The sequence below is a fragment of the Mobula hypostoma genome, chromosome 2 (assembly GCF_963921235.1).
Source record: "Mobula hypostoma chromosome 2, sMobHyp1.1, whole genome shotgun sequence".
In the NCBI taxonomy this organism is placed as follows: domain Eukaryota; kingdom Metazoa; phylum Chordata; class Chondrichthyes; order Myliobatiformes; family Myliobatidae; genus Mobula; species Mobula hypostoma.
Genome location: NC_086098.1, coordinates 236,367,946 through 236,384,226, shown reverse-complemented (window position 1 = coordinate 236,384,226; position 16,281 = coordinate 236,367,946). Strand labels below are relative to the sequence as shown.

At 51.0% G+C, this 16,281-nt stretch overlaps 1 protein-coding gene across 7 annotated transcripts in view; it reads right to left on the bottom strand.

Moving 5' to 3' along the window:
• LOC134342947 (brevican core protein-like) overlaps positions 1–16,281 on the bottom strand; it is a 45,670-nt gene that overhangs the window by 18,251 nt on the left and 11,138 nt on the right. For all 7 annotated transcript variants that reach the window (XM_063041667.1, XM_063041671.1, XM_063041670.1 and 4 more), the window contains 6 exons: positions 14,102–14,187; positions 11,170–11,535; positions 10,574–10,748; positions 9,924–10,051; positions 9,115–9,405; positions 4,776–5,348 (listed from right to left, as the gene is read on the bottom strand). In XM_063041667.1, coding sequence (XP_062897737.1) covers positions 4,776–5,348; positions 9,115–9,405; positions 9,924–10,051; positions 10,574–10,748; positions 11,170–11,535; positions 14,102–14,187 — 1,619 coding nt within the window. The remainder of the gene's footprint in view (positions 1–4,775; positions 5,349–9,114; positions 9,406–9,923; positions 10,052–10,573; positions 10,749–11,169; positions 11,536–14,101; positions 14,188–16,281) is intronic.

The window sequence follows — 16,281 nt, the reverse complement described above, 5'->3', positions numbered from 1 at the left end:
AACAACTTGGTAGACCCCTCAGCCATTCGAGTCTGCTCTCTCAGCAAACCCAAGGCTCGCCCTGAGTCCTGTCCTTACACAGTCCCGATAACTCCTCAGATTCTACCCTGGCCAGTTAACCCACCGATCGTTGGGTTGCGGGAGGGAACCGGAGCTCCCGAGGAGACCCACGCCGTCACAGGGTGTAGTGCTCAAGGACCCCCTCTACCCTGTTGTTATAAAAGCACCGAGTGGTAGGATAAGATGGATTCTGAACTCAATCTACCTCGTTAATGACCTTGCTCCTCCTTATTGTCTGCTCGCACTGCACTCTCGCTCTCACTGTAGCACTCTATTCTGCACCACTCTATTCTGCACACTGCTATTGTTTCCCTTGTACTATCTGAACGCACTGCTGTAATAAAATGATCCGAACGGACGGCATGCAAGCCTTTTTCACTTTTCGATAATAAACTATTTAAACAACCCCCACACAAACAGCTGTTAGGCAGAAGTGCGAACCTCCACTTGCTGTCCGTCAGCTCTCGTTATTCCGGAAAATTCCTGCGACCATTCGGCCCTCTGGCCATACCATCATTCAAACTGAAGGTGAAATGTAATTGATTATGGCGAGAGACAGGCCCGCCTATGCGCTGATGCAAACCAACATCCCTTCTGTTTGTTGTGATCAATACCCCTCCATACCCTCTCCGTCTAAATGCCCCTTAAACGTTGCTATGGTATTTGTTTCCACTATCTGCCCTGGCTGCACCACTGTCTATGTTAAAAAGAAACCTGTCCCGCACCTCCCACCTCCCACCTCAAAACTATGCCCTCTGGTATCTGACATTCCCACCCTGCGAGAAGGTTTCTAACTGTTTAACCTATCCACGCCGCTCATAATTTTATAAACCTGTATCAGAGAAAACAATTCAACCTCTGTTTATAGCGCATGCTCTCTAATCCAGGTGAACCTCTCCTGCACTCTCTCCGAGGGGATATGGTGAATCGACAGTCAAGGGCCAACCAACCATATTGTTACTTTCATAGATTGGCTGTAAGTTTGGATGATGTGACCACCGGCGGTGCTGTATGTGGACCTCTCCTTTAGGAACAGTCGGTAACCTCATCCAGAGCTGGCCCGGAGCTGTAGGTCCGCCTCCTGCCCTGTATCCAGGCAGGGCTAGGCTGGGCTGCAGCCCAGGGGCCCGAGCTGCAGAGGGGCCCAAAATAGGTAGCTATTATCATGGCAGACAAAAAAAATACGAGAGTGGAGCACAGAAAAGAAAAGAGAAACAAGAAAAAGAGGACCGTGAGAAAGAAGCATTAAAAAAGACATTGAAATTGACAGAATTTTTTAAACCTGTTCTTGATGATGCAGCAGTACCATCACTCTTGACACAGTCTGAGACCGGTGGACAAATGGAGACTTGTTCAACAGCTAGCGCTAGCGTTAGTACAGGACCACCGTCCTCGCCACAGTCAGCAGCTGACGTTGAAGAGGCAGGGAGCATGACTTTGGGATTCCCGACCACAGAGGCTTCCGAACAACCAAGTCGGGTCGCCATTAATGTTAACGTTACTGCTACTGAGGATCCTTACAGCACTGATCCTGCTCACTGGGGAAAGGAAACGTTAGATGATTCAGTCCGAGCGTACTGGGGTAAGAAAGGGCCGGAGTCTTGCCAGAATATCAAAGCTTCGGAACAAGTATACAAACAGCAGAGACGTTTTTTCTCCAAATTTCACTTCAAACGCAAGCTCGTAAATGGTGAGTACATATCAAGGCAATGGCTCTTATATTCCCCCTTCCACCGGCTGTGTGTTTTGTTTTGCATGCCGCATCTTCAGTGATGGTAACTGTCAGACCATCTTCGAAACTGGCTTTAGCGACTGGAAACATGCCGCTGAGCGCATAGGAGAGCATGAAAATAGCGAACACCACAGGAAAACGATACACTGGCGTCTGGCAGCGGAAGAATAGATACAGAACTGCAACGACAGTTCGAGTCAGAGTGTGTCTACTGCACCGACGTATTGGAGAAGAGTGTTGGTGGTTGTGAAGTTTTTGGTAGAGAGGGGACTGGCTATCCGAGGCTCCAGTGACATATTTGGCAGGCCTGATAATGGCAACTACATAGGCTCAGATCCACAATGGGACGGGCCAGGCTGAGTCATCTTACTCTGATGTCACTTGAAAGTGATCTTGTGCGGAAACTGGATTTTAATGATCTGAACAAGGACTTTGCTGCGAAGAAATCCAGAAGAACTAGGCTTAAATTTTGAAAAATAAGCCTCTGACTTTGTAAATATCTAGGCCTGTGTGTCAGTGTTGTTCCTGTTTTTTTGTGGCAATAGGCTAATAGTTGACTGTTTACAAACCTAGTAAGTAATAAGTGGTCTTTACTCTGCAAGCCACACAGTACAGCAATAGGTTAGTATGTGCTAGATCTTATTTTTCAAAAAAAAGATTGTTGGAGTATTGTCAAGTTTCCTAGTTTGCCATAGTGCCATCTCTCTTGGCCTTTTTGTCTCTCATTTACATTTTACTTTCTCAGAACACACATGAGAAAAATACCGAGATAAAAATGCTTTGGCATTGTTTGAGAGATAAGGCCTATGGTATGTGCAGCAATAGATAAATGAAAATTTAGGACTGGGTACATCATACTTGGTCTCCCTCATAACTTTACTAAGCCAACTAAGCCTAGATCAATTTTTGAGTGCTTTAGATGCTGGCCTTCAAACTAAGAATCTGCATTACTTTCTGTCCTCCCTCTTAAGGCCTGTAAGTTTATAGCCCACGTATTGTACTAAACCAGTGTCTTGGTCCACAGCTTTGATATTTAGACCAGTACCACCTTTGCTCTTGTTCTTGCCTTTTTTTTGCTTGGTACAGCAGCATTTTACGGTGTCGGCAGGGGCCCAGGCCTCACTAACTCCGGCCCTGCCTGTATCATACACTCCGAAGGGACCGACGGCAGGCTCCACAGGAGAGCTGGGAATCCAGACACGTATTGTCTATCCTCGCGTGGGGAAAAAAATCCCCACCCTTTACACTTTCCCCCTGCGCCCAGCACAAAGAAGACACGGCGGCTGCAAAAAGTATATATACATTACCATTCGGCCTATCGAGTCTGCTCCGCCGTTCCATCATGGCAGATCTGTTATTCCTCTCAATCCCATTCTCCTGGCTTCTCCCCGTAACTTTTGCTGCTTTTGATGTCCTTACTAATCAAGAACTTATCAACATCTGCTATAAATATACCCAATGACTTGGTGTCTACAGCCTTCTGTGGCAATGAATTGCAGAGATACAACGCTCTCTGGCTGAAGAAATTCCCCAATATCTGTTCTAAAGAGACGTCCTTCTGCTCAGAGGCTGTGCCCTCTGGTCATTGACGTCCTCACTATCGGAAACATCCTCTCCACGTCCACTCTATCCAGGCCTTTCAATGTTCAATATGCTTCAATGCACCATCCCCTCCCCCAGCCCCAGTCTTCTGAACTCCAGCGAGTACAGGCCCGGGGCCATAAATCGCTCCTCGTACATTAACATTTTCATTTCTGGGATTATTCTTGTGAACTTCATTTGGACCCCCTCAAAAACCTTTTCTGACCCATTTCGAACCCTCAACCCCAGCACCTCTACTCCGGGTTAAAGTTACACTTGCTGTAAGCGTGGTCGCCATGGTTCCATCTGCTCCCACACACCGCACCCGCATAATATTTCCGGCACTGTTACAACCTTTAACCGTGTCACTCCCTTAACCCCTGCCCCTGCTGCCCCATCATCGCCGACCCTTTCATTTCCCGACGTCCGCACCGCGCGGTTTTCTGCGGCGACCCAGATTCGTATTCCCAACTTTTCTCCCACTGATCAATGGGAGGTAGGGGCCACAATGTCTCCCTTCCCACCTTTGTAACACCCCACCCCACCCCTCTCGGCTCTCTAAATCTCACCATCGCCCATACTCCTCCCTGTTTCCATGACCCTCCATCCGGCTGTAACCCCCTCTACCCATCTTGTCAACCCAGCTCTGGCCCCTACACCCCTCTCTGTAACGCCCTCTGACCTGAAACGCCTCTCACCGTCTCAGCGACCTCCTCGTCCCCTCCCGTCTTGTGACCCCCTCCGGATCCTGAATCCTTCCCCATCTCAATAACATTCTCCGGTCCCTACAGCACTCCCCGTCACTCTAAAACCCTCTACACCGCTCTGTACATCTCCAGTTGTGGTTCCGCCGTTGGTAACACGAACCTCAGGACCCCAGGCCCCACTCCGGATTCTCGGGCGATATTGCCAGTTTAGTGCCGGTAATGGCAGGGAGCGTGGCGGGAGGAACCTCTCTGCAAACTGACCCCCCTCCCTCCAATAACAGATAATAAGCACACTGCGTTACTTGAGTAAGTTGCAGAGAAGTTTTGACTCGGTCCTCAAACTACCAATGTCAAGGACACAAGAGACTGCGGCTTCTGGGCCTTGGAAGAAAACAGGCCTCGCTGCTGGATGAACTCGGCGAGTCAGGCAACGTCTGTAAGGACGGCTGGGTGCAAATAGGCAGTCGACGTTTAGCGTCAAGAACAGATATAGGATGGTCTATCCACTTCCCTCCGCAGATGTCGCCCAACCTGCCGAGTCCTTCCAGTAGATCTTAATTAGCAAGCTGCAGCCTGTAAAATCTTGCCGTGTACATTTTTGGGGGTTACGGCACCTACCACAGGAAGGTACTAACCCGGGTGGTGGCATCTACTTGGGGTAATAGATATCTCTTTCTCCAGTTGATTACACTTACCAGTTGATCCCAAGACATCCTGTCCTCCTTCCGTTCCCTTCCCTTCTCCGGGTACGAATCCGGGATACCCTGGGATCTCCGTGCTGTCCTTGTCGGACGGGGGGCCGCGCCCCACCGGCGCCTGAAACCGTGTCTCGATTACAACCTCCTGTCCGACCTCCTCCGGGTATTCGTACCAATCGAGAGGGTCTTCTGTTTGAGGGCGATCGGTGCCGTCCGTGCTGAGCGTCGGCCGACTCTCATCGGGATGGTCTCGCTTTGGCCCATCGGAGACCCCTCGCAGGTCCTGGGGTGTCGCTGGGGTGATGGACATGAAGGTCGGGTTGCCGTCCATCTTGGGCACAGCAAAAGCCAAGTCATGGGGGCGACTCTGAATAGCCTGGGACGCGGAGGCTGGTGGTGCTCTCGTAGACGGGGTTGTCTCGTCGGGATATAGTCCATCCCCGGTTGGCGTGTAATCTCCTCCCGTCCCAACTTCAAATTCCAGCTCCTCCAACGATGTCTCCAGGTAGTCGTGGTCCTCGTACTCCACATCCATTGCATAGCTGTCGTTGATATGCCACTCTTCCAGATCTAGATAGGTGAGAGAGGACAACATAACACATTGTGGAAGAAAGAAAGCACAGCGATGCGCTGGCGCAGTACGGAGCCGCAGAAATGGGGGTTCGATCACCCACCCACGGCGCATTCTGTCTGCTCCGTGTAGGGTTACGCGGGGATACACCGCCGTGTGGTTTATGGCCCCATGTAGGTTGCCACTCGTGGCTCTTTCAAATCTTTCCCCTTCGGCCCATCCACTGTGCCCAGGTAGTCCAAATTTCCTGTGACCCGCCCATATCTCTCCAAGCCTCACGCCTCTATCCATGTGATGCTTTCGTAAATGATACTTACGTTCCCTACGTCAACCACTTCCTCCGGCAGCTCGTTCCATATACCCACCACCATGGGTGAAAACGTTGCCCCTCATGTCCCTTTTAAATCTTTCCCCTCTCTTTGCCCTCTAGTTTTGACCCCCCATTGACCTCTTTCTCATTTTTTTTTATATTTCTCTAAGTTCACAACTGTGTACTTCAGTGTTGAAACTGTTTCCTTCCACTTCCCCTGACCCGCACTGAATGACCCGAATTAATCGATTGGAAAGTGGGGAGAACTTTTGAAGAGGATGAATGTAATAGTGTGATATATGAAGGTCTTATGTGGAAGTCTGCTCTGCAGGAAGAAAGAGAACAGCCGCGGACGTTACTGTCTGCAGCCTGCATGGTACCTTACACATAAAACCTTAACACATAGAAGCAGAATTAGATCATTCGGCACATCGAGTCTACTCCTTACCAATCAAATACCTATCAACCTCTACTTTAAGTAGACTCCATATATCATTGTCTGTGGCAGGGAATTCCGCAGATTCGCCAGCCTCCAGCTAAAGAAATCGCCCCTCAGTTCTGTCCGAAAGGAGTGTCTTCCTATTCAGAGGTTGTGACCTTTGGTCCTTGACTCCCTCGCTATAGGGAACATTTTTTCCACATCCACTCAATCTATACCTTTCAATATTCCATAGGTTTCAATAAGATCCCCGTCATACTTAGAAACCCCGGTGAGTACAGGCCCAGAACCATCAAACGATCCTCAATCGTCCACCCTTTCCTTGGGGATCATTCTCGTAAAGCTTCTCTGGATTTTCCCCAATGTCGACACATCCTTTCTTACATATGGGACACAAAACTGCTCACAATACTCCAAATGTGGTCTGATCAATGCCTTATAAAGCCTCAGCATCACATCCTTGCTTTCATATTCCCGTCCCCTCGAAGTGAATGCTAACATTGCATTTGCCTCCCTTACCACCGTCTCAACCTGCAAGTTAACCTTTAGAGAATCCTGTACAATGACTCACAAGTACGTGTTCGGCACGGCATGGTGGGCCGAAGGGCCTGTATTGTGCTGTAGGTTTCTACGGCCCTTATCACCTCTGATTTTCTCCCGATTTAGGAAATAGTCCACACCTTTATTCCTTACACAAAAGTGCATGGCCATACACTTCCCAACATTATATTCCATCTGCCACTTCTTTGATCATTCAAAGTAATTCTGCAGACTTCCTGCTTCCTCAGTACTGCCTACTCCCCCACGTACCTTTGTATCATCCGCAGTCCTGGCTACAAAGTCATCATTTCTGTCGTCCAATTCAATGACATATAGCGTAAAAAGTAGTGGACACAACACCGACGCCTGCGGAATACCACTAGTCACCGGCAGCCTACCAGAATAATCCCACTCTTTGGCTTCTGCCAGTCAACCAGTCCTCTATCCGTGCTAGACCTTATCTGTAATACTCTCAAGACTCTTCTCTTGTCAAAGGTTATGGCGAGGAGGCTGTAGAATAAGGGTGAGGGGGCTAATAAATTAGCCATGATGGAATGGCGGAGCAGGCTCGACGGGCCGAATGGCGTGGCCTTATGGTCTGTAATACCATGAACTCTTACAAAGTTGCTGAAATGATTAAAGAAAGACATCATGGGATTGTTAAAAGCAAGTTCTGTCTAACTAACCTTTGACGTGTGCCTGTTTCCCCACAACCCCCATGCTCCCCGTTGGTCGAAGCTTTATGTCACTCCACTTTACATCCAACGATCCAGCTTCTTTGGAGCGGAGAACTCCAGACGCTCGCCATAATCTGTAATGGATTTTCTTGGCACCGCAGCTCTAAATACGCATCACCCTTTGCGAGAAGAAGCTGCCCCCGATGTATTTTAAATCTCTCACCTCTGATCTTAAACCTCTGCTCTCTTGTTTTTAACGCTCCCACCTGGGTAAAAGGCAACACACACAAAAAATGCTGGAGGAACTCGGCAGGTCAAGCAGCACCTATGGAAATGAATGAACAATTGACGTTCCGTTCCACAACCCTTTACCTGGATGGGAAAGGAAGAGGAAGATGCCAGAATAAGAAGGTGGGCGGGAGAGGGAAGGATGACAAGCTAAAAGGTCATAGGTGAAGCCAGGTGGGTCAGGGAGGGGGATGAATCAAGAAACTGGGAGGTGATATCCGGAAGAGGTAAAGGACTGAACCTGAGAGGAAAGGAGAATGAAGCATGGGAGAAAGGGAAGGAGGAGGCAGGTGATAGACAGAGGAAGAGAAGAGGTAAGATTGGGGTCAGAATAGGAAAATGAAGAAGAGGGAAGTGGGAGGGGAAGAGGAAAATTACCGGAACTTGGAGAAATCAATATTCATGCCATCAAGTTGGAGGCTACTCATCAGAATATGAATTGTTGTTCCCCCAACCTGACAGTGACTTCATCGTGACCATGGACCGACATGTCGGAATGGGAAGAGGGATTGGAAATCAAACGGTTGGCCACCGAGAAATCCTGTTTTGTTTTTTTTTGCGGATGTAGTGAAGAGTCCTCGCAGAGCAGTCTCTCTATCTATGTCAGGTGGAAGGCAAGGAGAACGGTTATGAACTTCCGTCCTGTCCCTGCTCGTCATGGTCTTACGTCGCTCTGCCAGGTCAGTCCTCAATCTCCTGCATTCTAGGGAGTAAGGTCCGAGCCCACGCAGCCACTCCTTGTAACTCAAGCCCCCGAGTCCAGGCAACATTCCGGTAAATCTTTTCTACACTATTTACAGTTTGATAACATCTTTCCTATCAGAAAGAAACCAAAGCTGTACACAATGCGGCCTCGCCAACATCTAAGTATAAATGCAACATAATATTTCAAGTCATAGAAGAGTCATGGAGTCACTACAGTAGAGAAACAGGCCCTTCAGCCCATCTACTCCGTGCCTAGTCCCATCGACCTGCATCCGTTCCATATCCCTCGATACCCCTCCTATCCATATACCCAGCAAAATTTCTCGAAGATGTTGAAATCGAACCCAAATGTTTGAAGTCCTGTTCCTAGTGCCTTGGCTGGTGAAGGTGCCAAACGCCTCCGTCACCACCCTATCTACCTGTGACTCCACTTTTAGCGAACCATCATAAAACCAAGGAGCACAATTAGACTGTTCGGCCCATCTAGTCTGCTCCGTGCTCACTTTCACTCATGAGTCCCCTGTTCCATAACATGACCCAGGGCCCGACAGTTCTCAGGGGGACCGAAAAGGAATCTATGAAACGAATTTAACACCATGAAGGGTCTTGGCCCGATGCGTCGACTGTTTATCTTTTCCATAGTTGCGAGCTGACCTGCTGAGTTCCTCCAGCATTTTGTGTGTGTTGCTTGGATTTCCAGCATCTGCAGATTTTCTCGTCTTTTAACAACGCGAATGGTCTGTACAATATTTCCGTTTGCAAAACACCACCCCCTCCAGCCCTCTCTACCCAGAGTAAGAAGTCACCTATAAAGCAGTAAACTCCGTGCCGCGATGCAGGGTCGATGGAGCCTGTTTGGTTGCGGAAGGCGTAGAGAGTCTTGACGCCAGGCAATCGGCCCCCACAGCGGTCCCGGGGAGTGACAATGGGATAGCGGACACTGCCGTCAGATAGCCAGCTCGGCGTGCAGTGGTCCAGGCCGTCGGACCAGGCCACGTACAGCTCGCCCACGGTCGCTATCCGCTGGTTGCCCATCTCGCAGAACCGCTGAGCCTCCTGGAAGGTGAGGTTGTCCGTGGTACTCATGGAGAGAAAACCTGAGAATAGAGAAAAGACATTCAGCTCTTAGCCCGCGGTTTAGCAGACCTCAAAGAACCTCCCGCCCCAGAAGAGGACGATAATTCTGGGACGGCACGGTAGCGTATTGGTTAGAGCAATCGCTATAGAGCGCCAGAGATCTCAGATTCGTGCCTGGCCGTTCTCTCGTGGCGTAGATTTCCTATGGGTGCTCCCATATCCCAAAGACCTACAGGTTAGGGTTAGTACACTACGTTAGTGCCAGAGGCGTGGCGACACTTGCGGGCTGCCCCCAGCAATTTCCTCGTACTGTGTCGGTCGTTGACACAAAACCCAGCAGGAGCCTCCCCGGCCGAGTCGAGATGGCTGGTTCTCTGCAAGACACCCGGCACTTCTACAGCGTCTATGATCAGCAACGTTCGACACAACCAAACGAGAAAGGGAAGGAGGTGAGGTCTGGGTTTTTGAGACCCGGACAGAGTGCTACTGGCGGGATGGGGAGGGGTGGGGGAGAGAGGTCCCAGCGCTGTGCAAATACCTCCTGTTTCCTCAGCATAGCAGTACACATCATACGTTTCTTCGGGGTCCTGTGTGCCATAGTTACGAACGCCAGGGTATTTATCCATGTCTCCATAGCAACCGACCCGCGGGGTGTGCATGGGGTATCTGCAGGAGGTGGGTAGGATTAATGAGTGGAGGTTGGGGAGGCAAACACAGTCAGGGGACGGACTGACATTACATCTAGTCTAAGCACCTCTCCCGCACCACCACCACCACCCCCGCCCCCCCCCCCACATCCCGGCGCCTCTGAGCGAGTCAAACCTCAGCATCCTTTTCGCGCACACAAGACCCTACAAACATTGCGGTTGAATGACTGGCTGCAGGACTGACTTGCTAACACTCCCCACCCACACCGCCTCTCCCCAGGCAGCTGCACCTCTCCACACTGCGGGGCACTCCATCAGCAACGCCTCCACCCCGCCCCCCCCCCCCCAACTGCGCGGCGAGGTCGGAGAGGACAGAGACGGAAGGAAACTGTGCCGGATCCGGGCTTTTCTCGGGGATTGGGGATCGTTTCAGTTTCCGGAGTTGGAATTGAGGCCGGGTGGATTGATCGTGACGCGGAGGAATAGGCTGGGCCGGTGAGGAGTAGAGGGGGCTGTGGGCTGCTTACCGGGCGATACTCACCGCACGGTTTGGTCTGACAACCAGCCGGCGTCACACTGCTCGTAGCCACTGGCGTACGCCGCCTCCAGCTGCTCGGGGGTGGCGATGCGCGCACTCGCATCCCGACACGCCTGCTGCGCACGGCTGAAGTTGAAGGCATATCTGGCGGACGCATCTCGGTAGTGGAACACCACCCCTATGGACACCAGAGTCGGGTTACACACCTCCACCTCTATGCCTCCCCTTCCCACGGAGCGGCGCTTCCTCGGCAACCCAGTCCCTACTGTGCGGCGGTCCATAGACCACGCCGCGGTGTTACCTCGACAAGACTTAGAATGTTCTCTCGTCAGAGCCTCATTTCCCTTTGCCGCAGTACTCCCTTGGCAACGAGACATTTCCCCCACCTCCACCCCCTCCGTCGAGGTGCTCGATTGGCCCCAGTCTCCCACAGCTCGGCGCCCCCTTGGCAACTCGATATCCCTATTACCGCAGTTCTGTCGCCGCGCTGCTTCTTCGGCAATGCCTCCACCGCGCCGCGCTGCCCCCTCTCGGTCCGCCCACCCATCGTGCGACGCTCCGTCCCTGGCGAGTACCTGCACCCCTGAGGCCGGCCTTACCTTTGACGTGGAGCCGGGCCAGATCCTGCGCGTCCTCGATGCCGTGTTGAACACCGCAGCGGTAGATGCCACTGTCGTTGCGGAGCAGCCGGTGGATGGAGAGGGAGACGTCTGTAGCGGTCGCCAAGTAGTTAGGCAGCTCCACCCGCCGCCGGTAGTTCTCGTTGACCTTCACCTTCTGCACCGTGGCCACCAGAATGTCCCACTCGGTGCCGTCCCGGATCAGGCTCCACTTCACCCTGGGGGCGGCTGGCGCCAGGGGTCGCCAGGCATAGCTGGCGAAGCAGGGAATGGTGATCGAGCCCCCCAGTACACCCCGCAGGGGAACTTTCGTCCCGGTGGTCACGGTGAGGGCACTCATTTCATCTGAGGGAAGAGAATGTAGGCGTCCAAACCGGGGCTGCCTCTTCCAACGGGGTGGCCGGAGCGAGCCATTCGGCCTTCGTGATCATGGCTAGCCCCATCCACACACCCCACCACCAACCAACCCCTACCCCGCGTTCTGGCTTCTTCTCCCCTTAGATATCAGCCCTCTGCGCCATGGACGGTGTCGGGGAGGCACTGGAAGTCTCTCACACCGGGGCTTGTGGAGGGTCGTCCGCTGAGGGCGTTCAGGACAGGGGTCGAAGAGTTAGGACAGGAAAATGGTGCTGAGACTAAAGGCCATCCTACTGAATGGTGCGCCGAACAGGAGGGGCCGAATGGTGTCTTACTCGTGTCCTCGGTCATACAGATGCTAACCTCTTCCTTTTTATTCCATTCTCCCTCGTTCCCTTTCCCACCTTTCCCCTCTCTTTATCCCTCGCCCTATACCCTCCTGCTCCCCCCGTCAGCCCTATTACAAAGATAAAGACGGGAATTAAATTTGAAATTGTTTCGGAGGCCGTTGGAGGATCCCATGGATCGCGAATAATGGATCCAAAGTGGTGGGTTTCCGCCATCTCACCCTCCCCCAACTTACACACTCCCTCCCCCACATACACCCTCCGCCAACCTCCAACACCTCATCCACCTGACCTTTGCTCACCCACTCTCACCCCTCTTCTGCAACCTAACCTAACCTCACACAACTCACCGTCACACCATTCCCACCCCACCATCACTAAATTTTCACACCACCCTCCTCTTTCCTCACGCCCTTCTAATTGCCCACCTCATCTCTCTTGACCCCGTCTTACACCTCATACCACCTAGCCACCGCACCCTCACTCCTCTTCAACTATCCCCATCCCCAACTAATCGACCCTCAAACCACACCCACTTATCTCATCATTCCCAACCCCTCCTTTCCACACTGCAACCCACTTCACCCCGCCCCTGCCTTCCTACGTCTGCCCACATCTTCTCACACCACCTTCAAAACCCACGCCTCACTCCTTCTCAATCCAACCTCACTCATTCCCGCCCTCACTCGTCCCATCCCCTGGTCCTCCAGAAGCACTTCCCCCTCCCCGGGCAGTACGGGCAGCTGACATGGATTTTCATGTTTCAAAGAGGGCTGTAGCGGTTGGCGCGACGCTGTTACAGCTCGAGGCGTCGAAAGATGGACTTCAATTCCGGCGTCCTCTGAAAGGAGCTTGTACGGACCTGGTGGGTTTTCTCCGGGTGCTCCGGTTTCTTCCCACAGTCCAAAGATGTATCGGTTAGTACAGTGCCCTGTGTTTAGTATAAGGTTAAATCGGTGTTGCTGGGCAGCGCGGCTCCAAGGACCAGAAGAATCTGTTCCACGCTGTATCTTTAAATAAATAAATAAATGTAGAGGGGCATGCAGAGGGGAGAGGGGGTGAGGAGATGGAATGAGGGAGCGGAGAGAGGGGATGAGGGTGAGGAGACGGCAGGAAGGAGAAGGAGACGAGGAGAGAAGGGAGGAGAGCAAAGGGAGGAGAGAGAAACGGGAGGAGAGTGGGAAGGGGAGGAGAGGAGAAAGGAAAGGAATCGAGAGGAGGAGGGAGGAGAGGAGACGTGAATGGGGAAACGAGAGGAAAGGGGAGAAAGATGAAGAAAAAAGGGAGGGAAGGGATGAAAGGGGGGGAGGACGGAAGAGAGAGGGAGAGGGGAAAGGAGGGAAGAAAGAGGGAGAGGGGAACAGGAGGGAAGAAGGAGGGAGGGGCAAAAGAAGGGAAGAAGGAGGGAAGGGGCAAAAGGAGAGAAGAAAGAGGGAGGGAGAAAGGAGGGAAGAAAGAGGGAGAGGGGAAAAGCAGAGGGGAAGCGATGGGTAGAGGGAAAGAAGGAGAAACTGAGGGGTTGAGAGAGGGTGAGTGTGGAGATGGAGGGGTGGAAGGGAGGACTGAGAGCATGGCTAAAACGATACGTACGACGGCTGGCGATCAGGGGGAAAGGGAGGGAGGGGTGATGTGGAAAGAGATGGATGAAGGGGGAGAGGAAGGAATGGGGAAGTGGAAAGATGGAAGAGATGGGGAGGAAAGGGGAGTGGGAAAGCAAAAGGGAGGGGCGGATTTGGGAAAGGGAGGGCAGATAATATATTGGTCTTTGCAGTTGTGACGGTGTGGGTATTTCACCAGCGTTGTCAGCAGATTAATTTTAAGGTTTAAGTAATTTTAAAACATCAATGGTTGGACACCTCTCCTAAATCTGGCATTCGAACGGTTAAGTGTCAGTTTCACTTCCCAACCCTCTGTCTCTCTTCTCCTTCCTATACGTCCTTTCCCCCGTTTTTCCCCTTAAACCTTCTCAACTCCCCTCCTCCTCCCCTTCTTCTACCCTCTCTCCACTCCTCCCCTGGCCCCTGCAAGCCTTTTTCTCTCTAAAACATGACAGTCAGGTTACAACTAGTCAGGGGAGGGGTAGGGCAGGGAGGAGCAGGGGAAGGCTGGGGCGAATGATTCGAGTTGGAGTGCGAGAAGGGGAAGTATGATCAGGCCTGGTGGTGGAGTTGGGGACGGAGACAGAGCAGAGACACCCCATCCCTCACCTTGATCGTCGTCCCAGAGAGGAGCAGAAACTCCGGGTCCCAACAGCAGCACAAATACCAGCAGCGCAGAGCCCCGCATATCCTTCCTGCAGCGAGACACAACAGGGTGACATTGCAGAACACGGGACCCCGGCGGCTCTTCTCCAGCATTCGCCCCATCCAAATTCCCTGCTGCTGCGTGGCGGTGTACGGGCCCTCGGACAGACATTCTCCCTCACCGTCTGAACCGAAGTGAATTCGAGAATAATTAGGAGCAACAAACTAACTGCCGCAGGTATTAATGGATCTTCGACTCAAACAGCAGAAACATAGCCCTTCGGACCATCAGATCCTAGACGGAAGACACTAGAATACTACAGCACAGTACAGGCCCTTCGGGCCTCGATGTTGTGCTGACCCATGTGTTCCTTAAAAGAAGTACTAAACCCACAGTACCCCGTAACCCTCTATTTTTCTTTCATCCATGTGCCTGTCCAAGAGGATCTTAAATACCCCTAATATTTTAGCCTCTACCACCATCCCTGGCAAGTCATTCCAAGCACCCACAACCCTCTGTGTAAAAAAAAACTTACTCCTGATTTCTCCCTTAAACTTCCCTCCCTTAACTTTGTACATATGCTCTCTGGTGTTTCCTATTCGTGCCCTGGGAAACAGGTACTGGTTATCCACCCTATCTATGCCTCTCATAATCTTGTAGACCTCTATCAAGTTCCCTCTCATCGTTCTATGCTCCAAAGAGAAAAGTCTCAGCTCTGTTAACCTTGCCTCATAAGACTTGTTTTCCAATCCAGGCAACATCCTGGTAAATCTCCTCTGCACCCTCTCCATAGCTTCCACATCCTTCCTGTAATGAGGTGACCAGAACTGAACACAATACTCTCAGTGCGGTCTCACCGGAGATTTGTAGAGTTGCAACATGACCTCTCTAGTCTTGAACTCAATCCCCCTATTAATGAAGACTAGCATCCCATAGGCCTTCTTATGGCCTATTAGACCATAAGAGATAGGAGCAAAAGTAAGGCATTCGGCTATTGTCTACTCCGTCGTTCCATCGGGCTGAATCATTATCCCTCTCAATTCCATGCTCCTGCCTTCTCCCCGTAACCTTTGACGCCCTGACTAACCAAAAACCTATCAACCTCCGCTTTAAATATACTCAATAACTTGACCTAAACAGCCGCCCGTGGCAATGAATTTCACAGATTCAGTACCCTCTGGCTAAAGAAATTCCGCCTAATCTCTGTTTTAAATGGACTTTCCCCCTAAACTGAGGCTGTGCCCTCTGGTTTTAGACTCACCCACTACAAGAAACATCCACTCTGGAGCTTTCGATATTCGATATGTTTCAATTAGATTCTTCTAAACTCCAGTGTGTACAGACCCAAAGCCATCAGACGCTCCTCATATGTTCAGAATTTAATTCCCGGAATCATTCACGTGAACCTCCTTTGGAACCTCTCCAAAGCCAACATACCTTTTCGTAGATAAGGGGCCCAAAGCTGCTCACAATATTCCAAGTACTGTCTGACGAATGTCTATTAAAGCCTCAGCATCACATCCTTGCTATTATAATTCTAGTCCTCTCGAAATGAATACTGACATTGTAATTGCCTTCCTTACTCAGCCTGCAAGATAACCTTTAGGGAATCCTGCACAAGGACTCTCAAGTCCCTTTATATCTTTGATGTTTGAAATCTGATGTTTGGCTATTCTTTTAGAATAGTCTATGCCTTTATTCCTTCTACCAAAGTGCATAACCATACACTTTCCTACGTTATATTCCATCTGCCACTTCTTAGCCTATTCTCCCAATCTGTCTAAGTTCTTCTGCAGACTCTCTGCTTCCTCAACACTACCTGCTCCTCCATCTATCTTCATATCTTCTGCAAACCTGGCCATAAAGCCATCAATTCCGTCATCCAAATCACTGATATTTAACGTGAAAACAGGCCGTCTAAACATCGATCACTGCAGTCAAGCAGAAAAGATCCCCTTTATTTCCACTTTTTGCCTCCTGCCATTCACCCAATCTTCTTCCCGTGCTAGTATTTTTCTGTAATACCATGACCTCTTATCTTGTTCAGCAGCCTCATGTGTGACACCTTGTCAAAGGCCTTCTGAAAATCCAGATAAATAACGTCTTAAATAACATCATAAATAAGGAAAATCATGTCTGACGA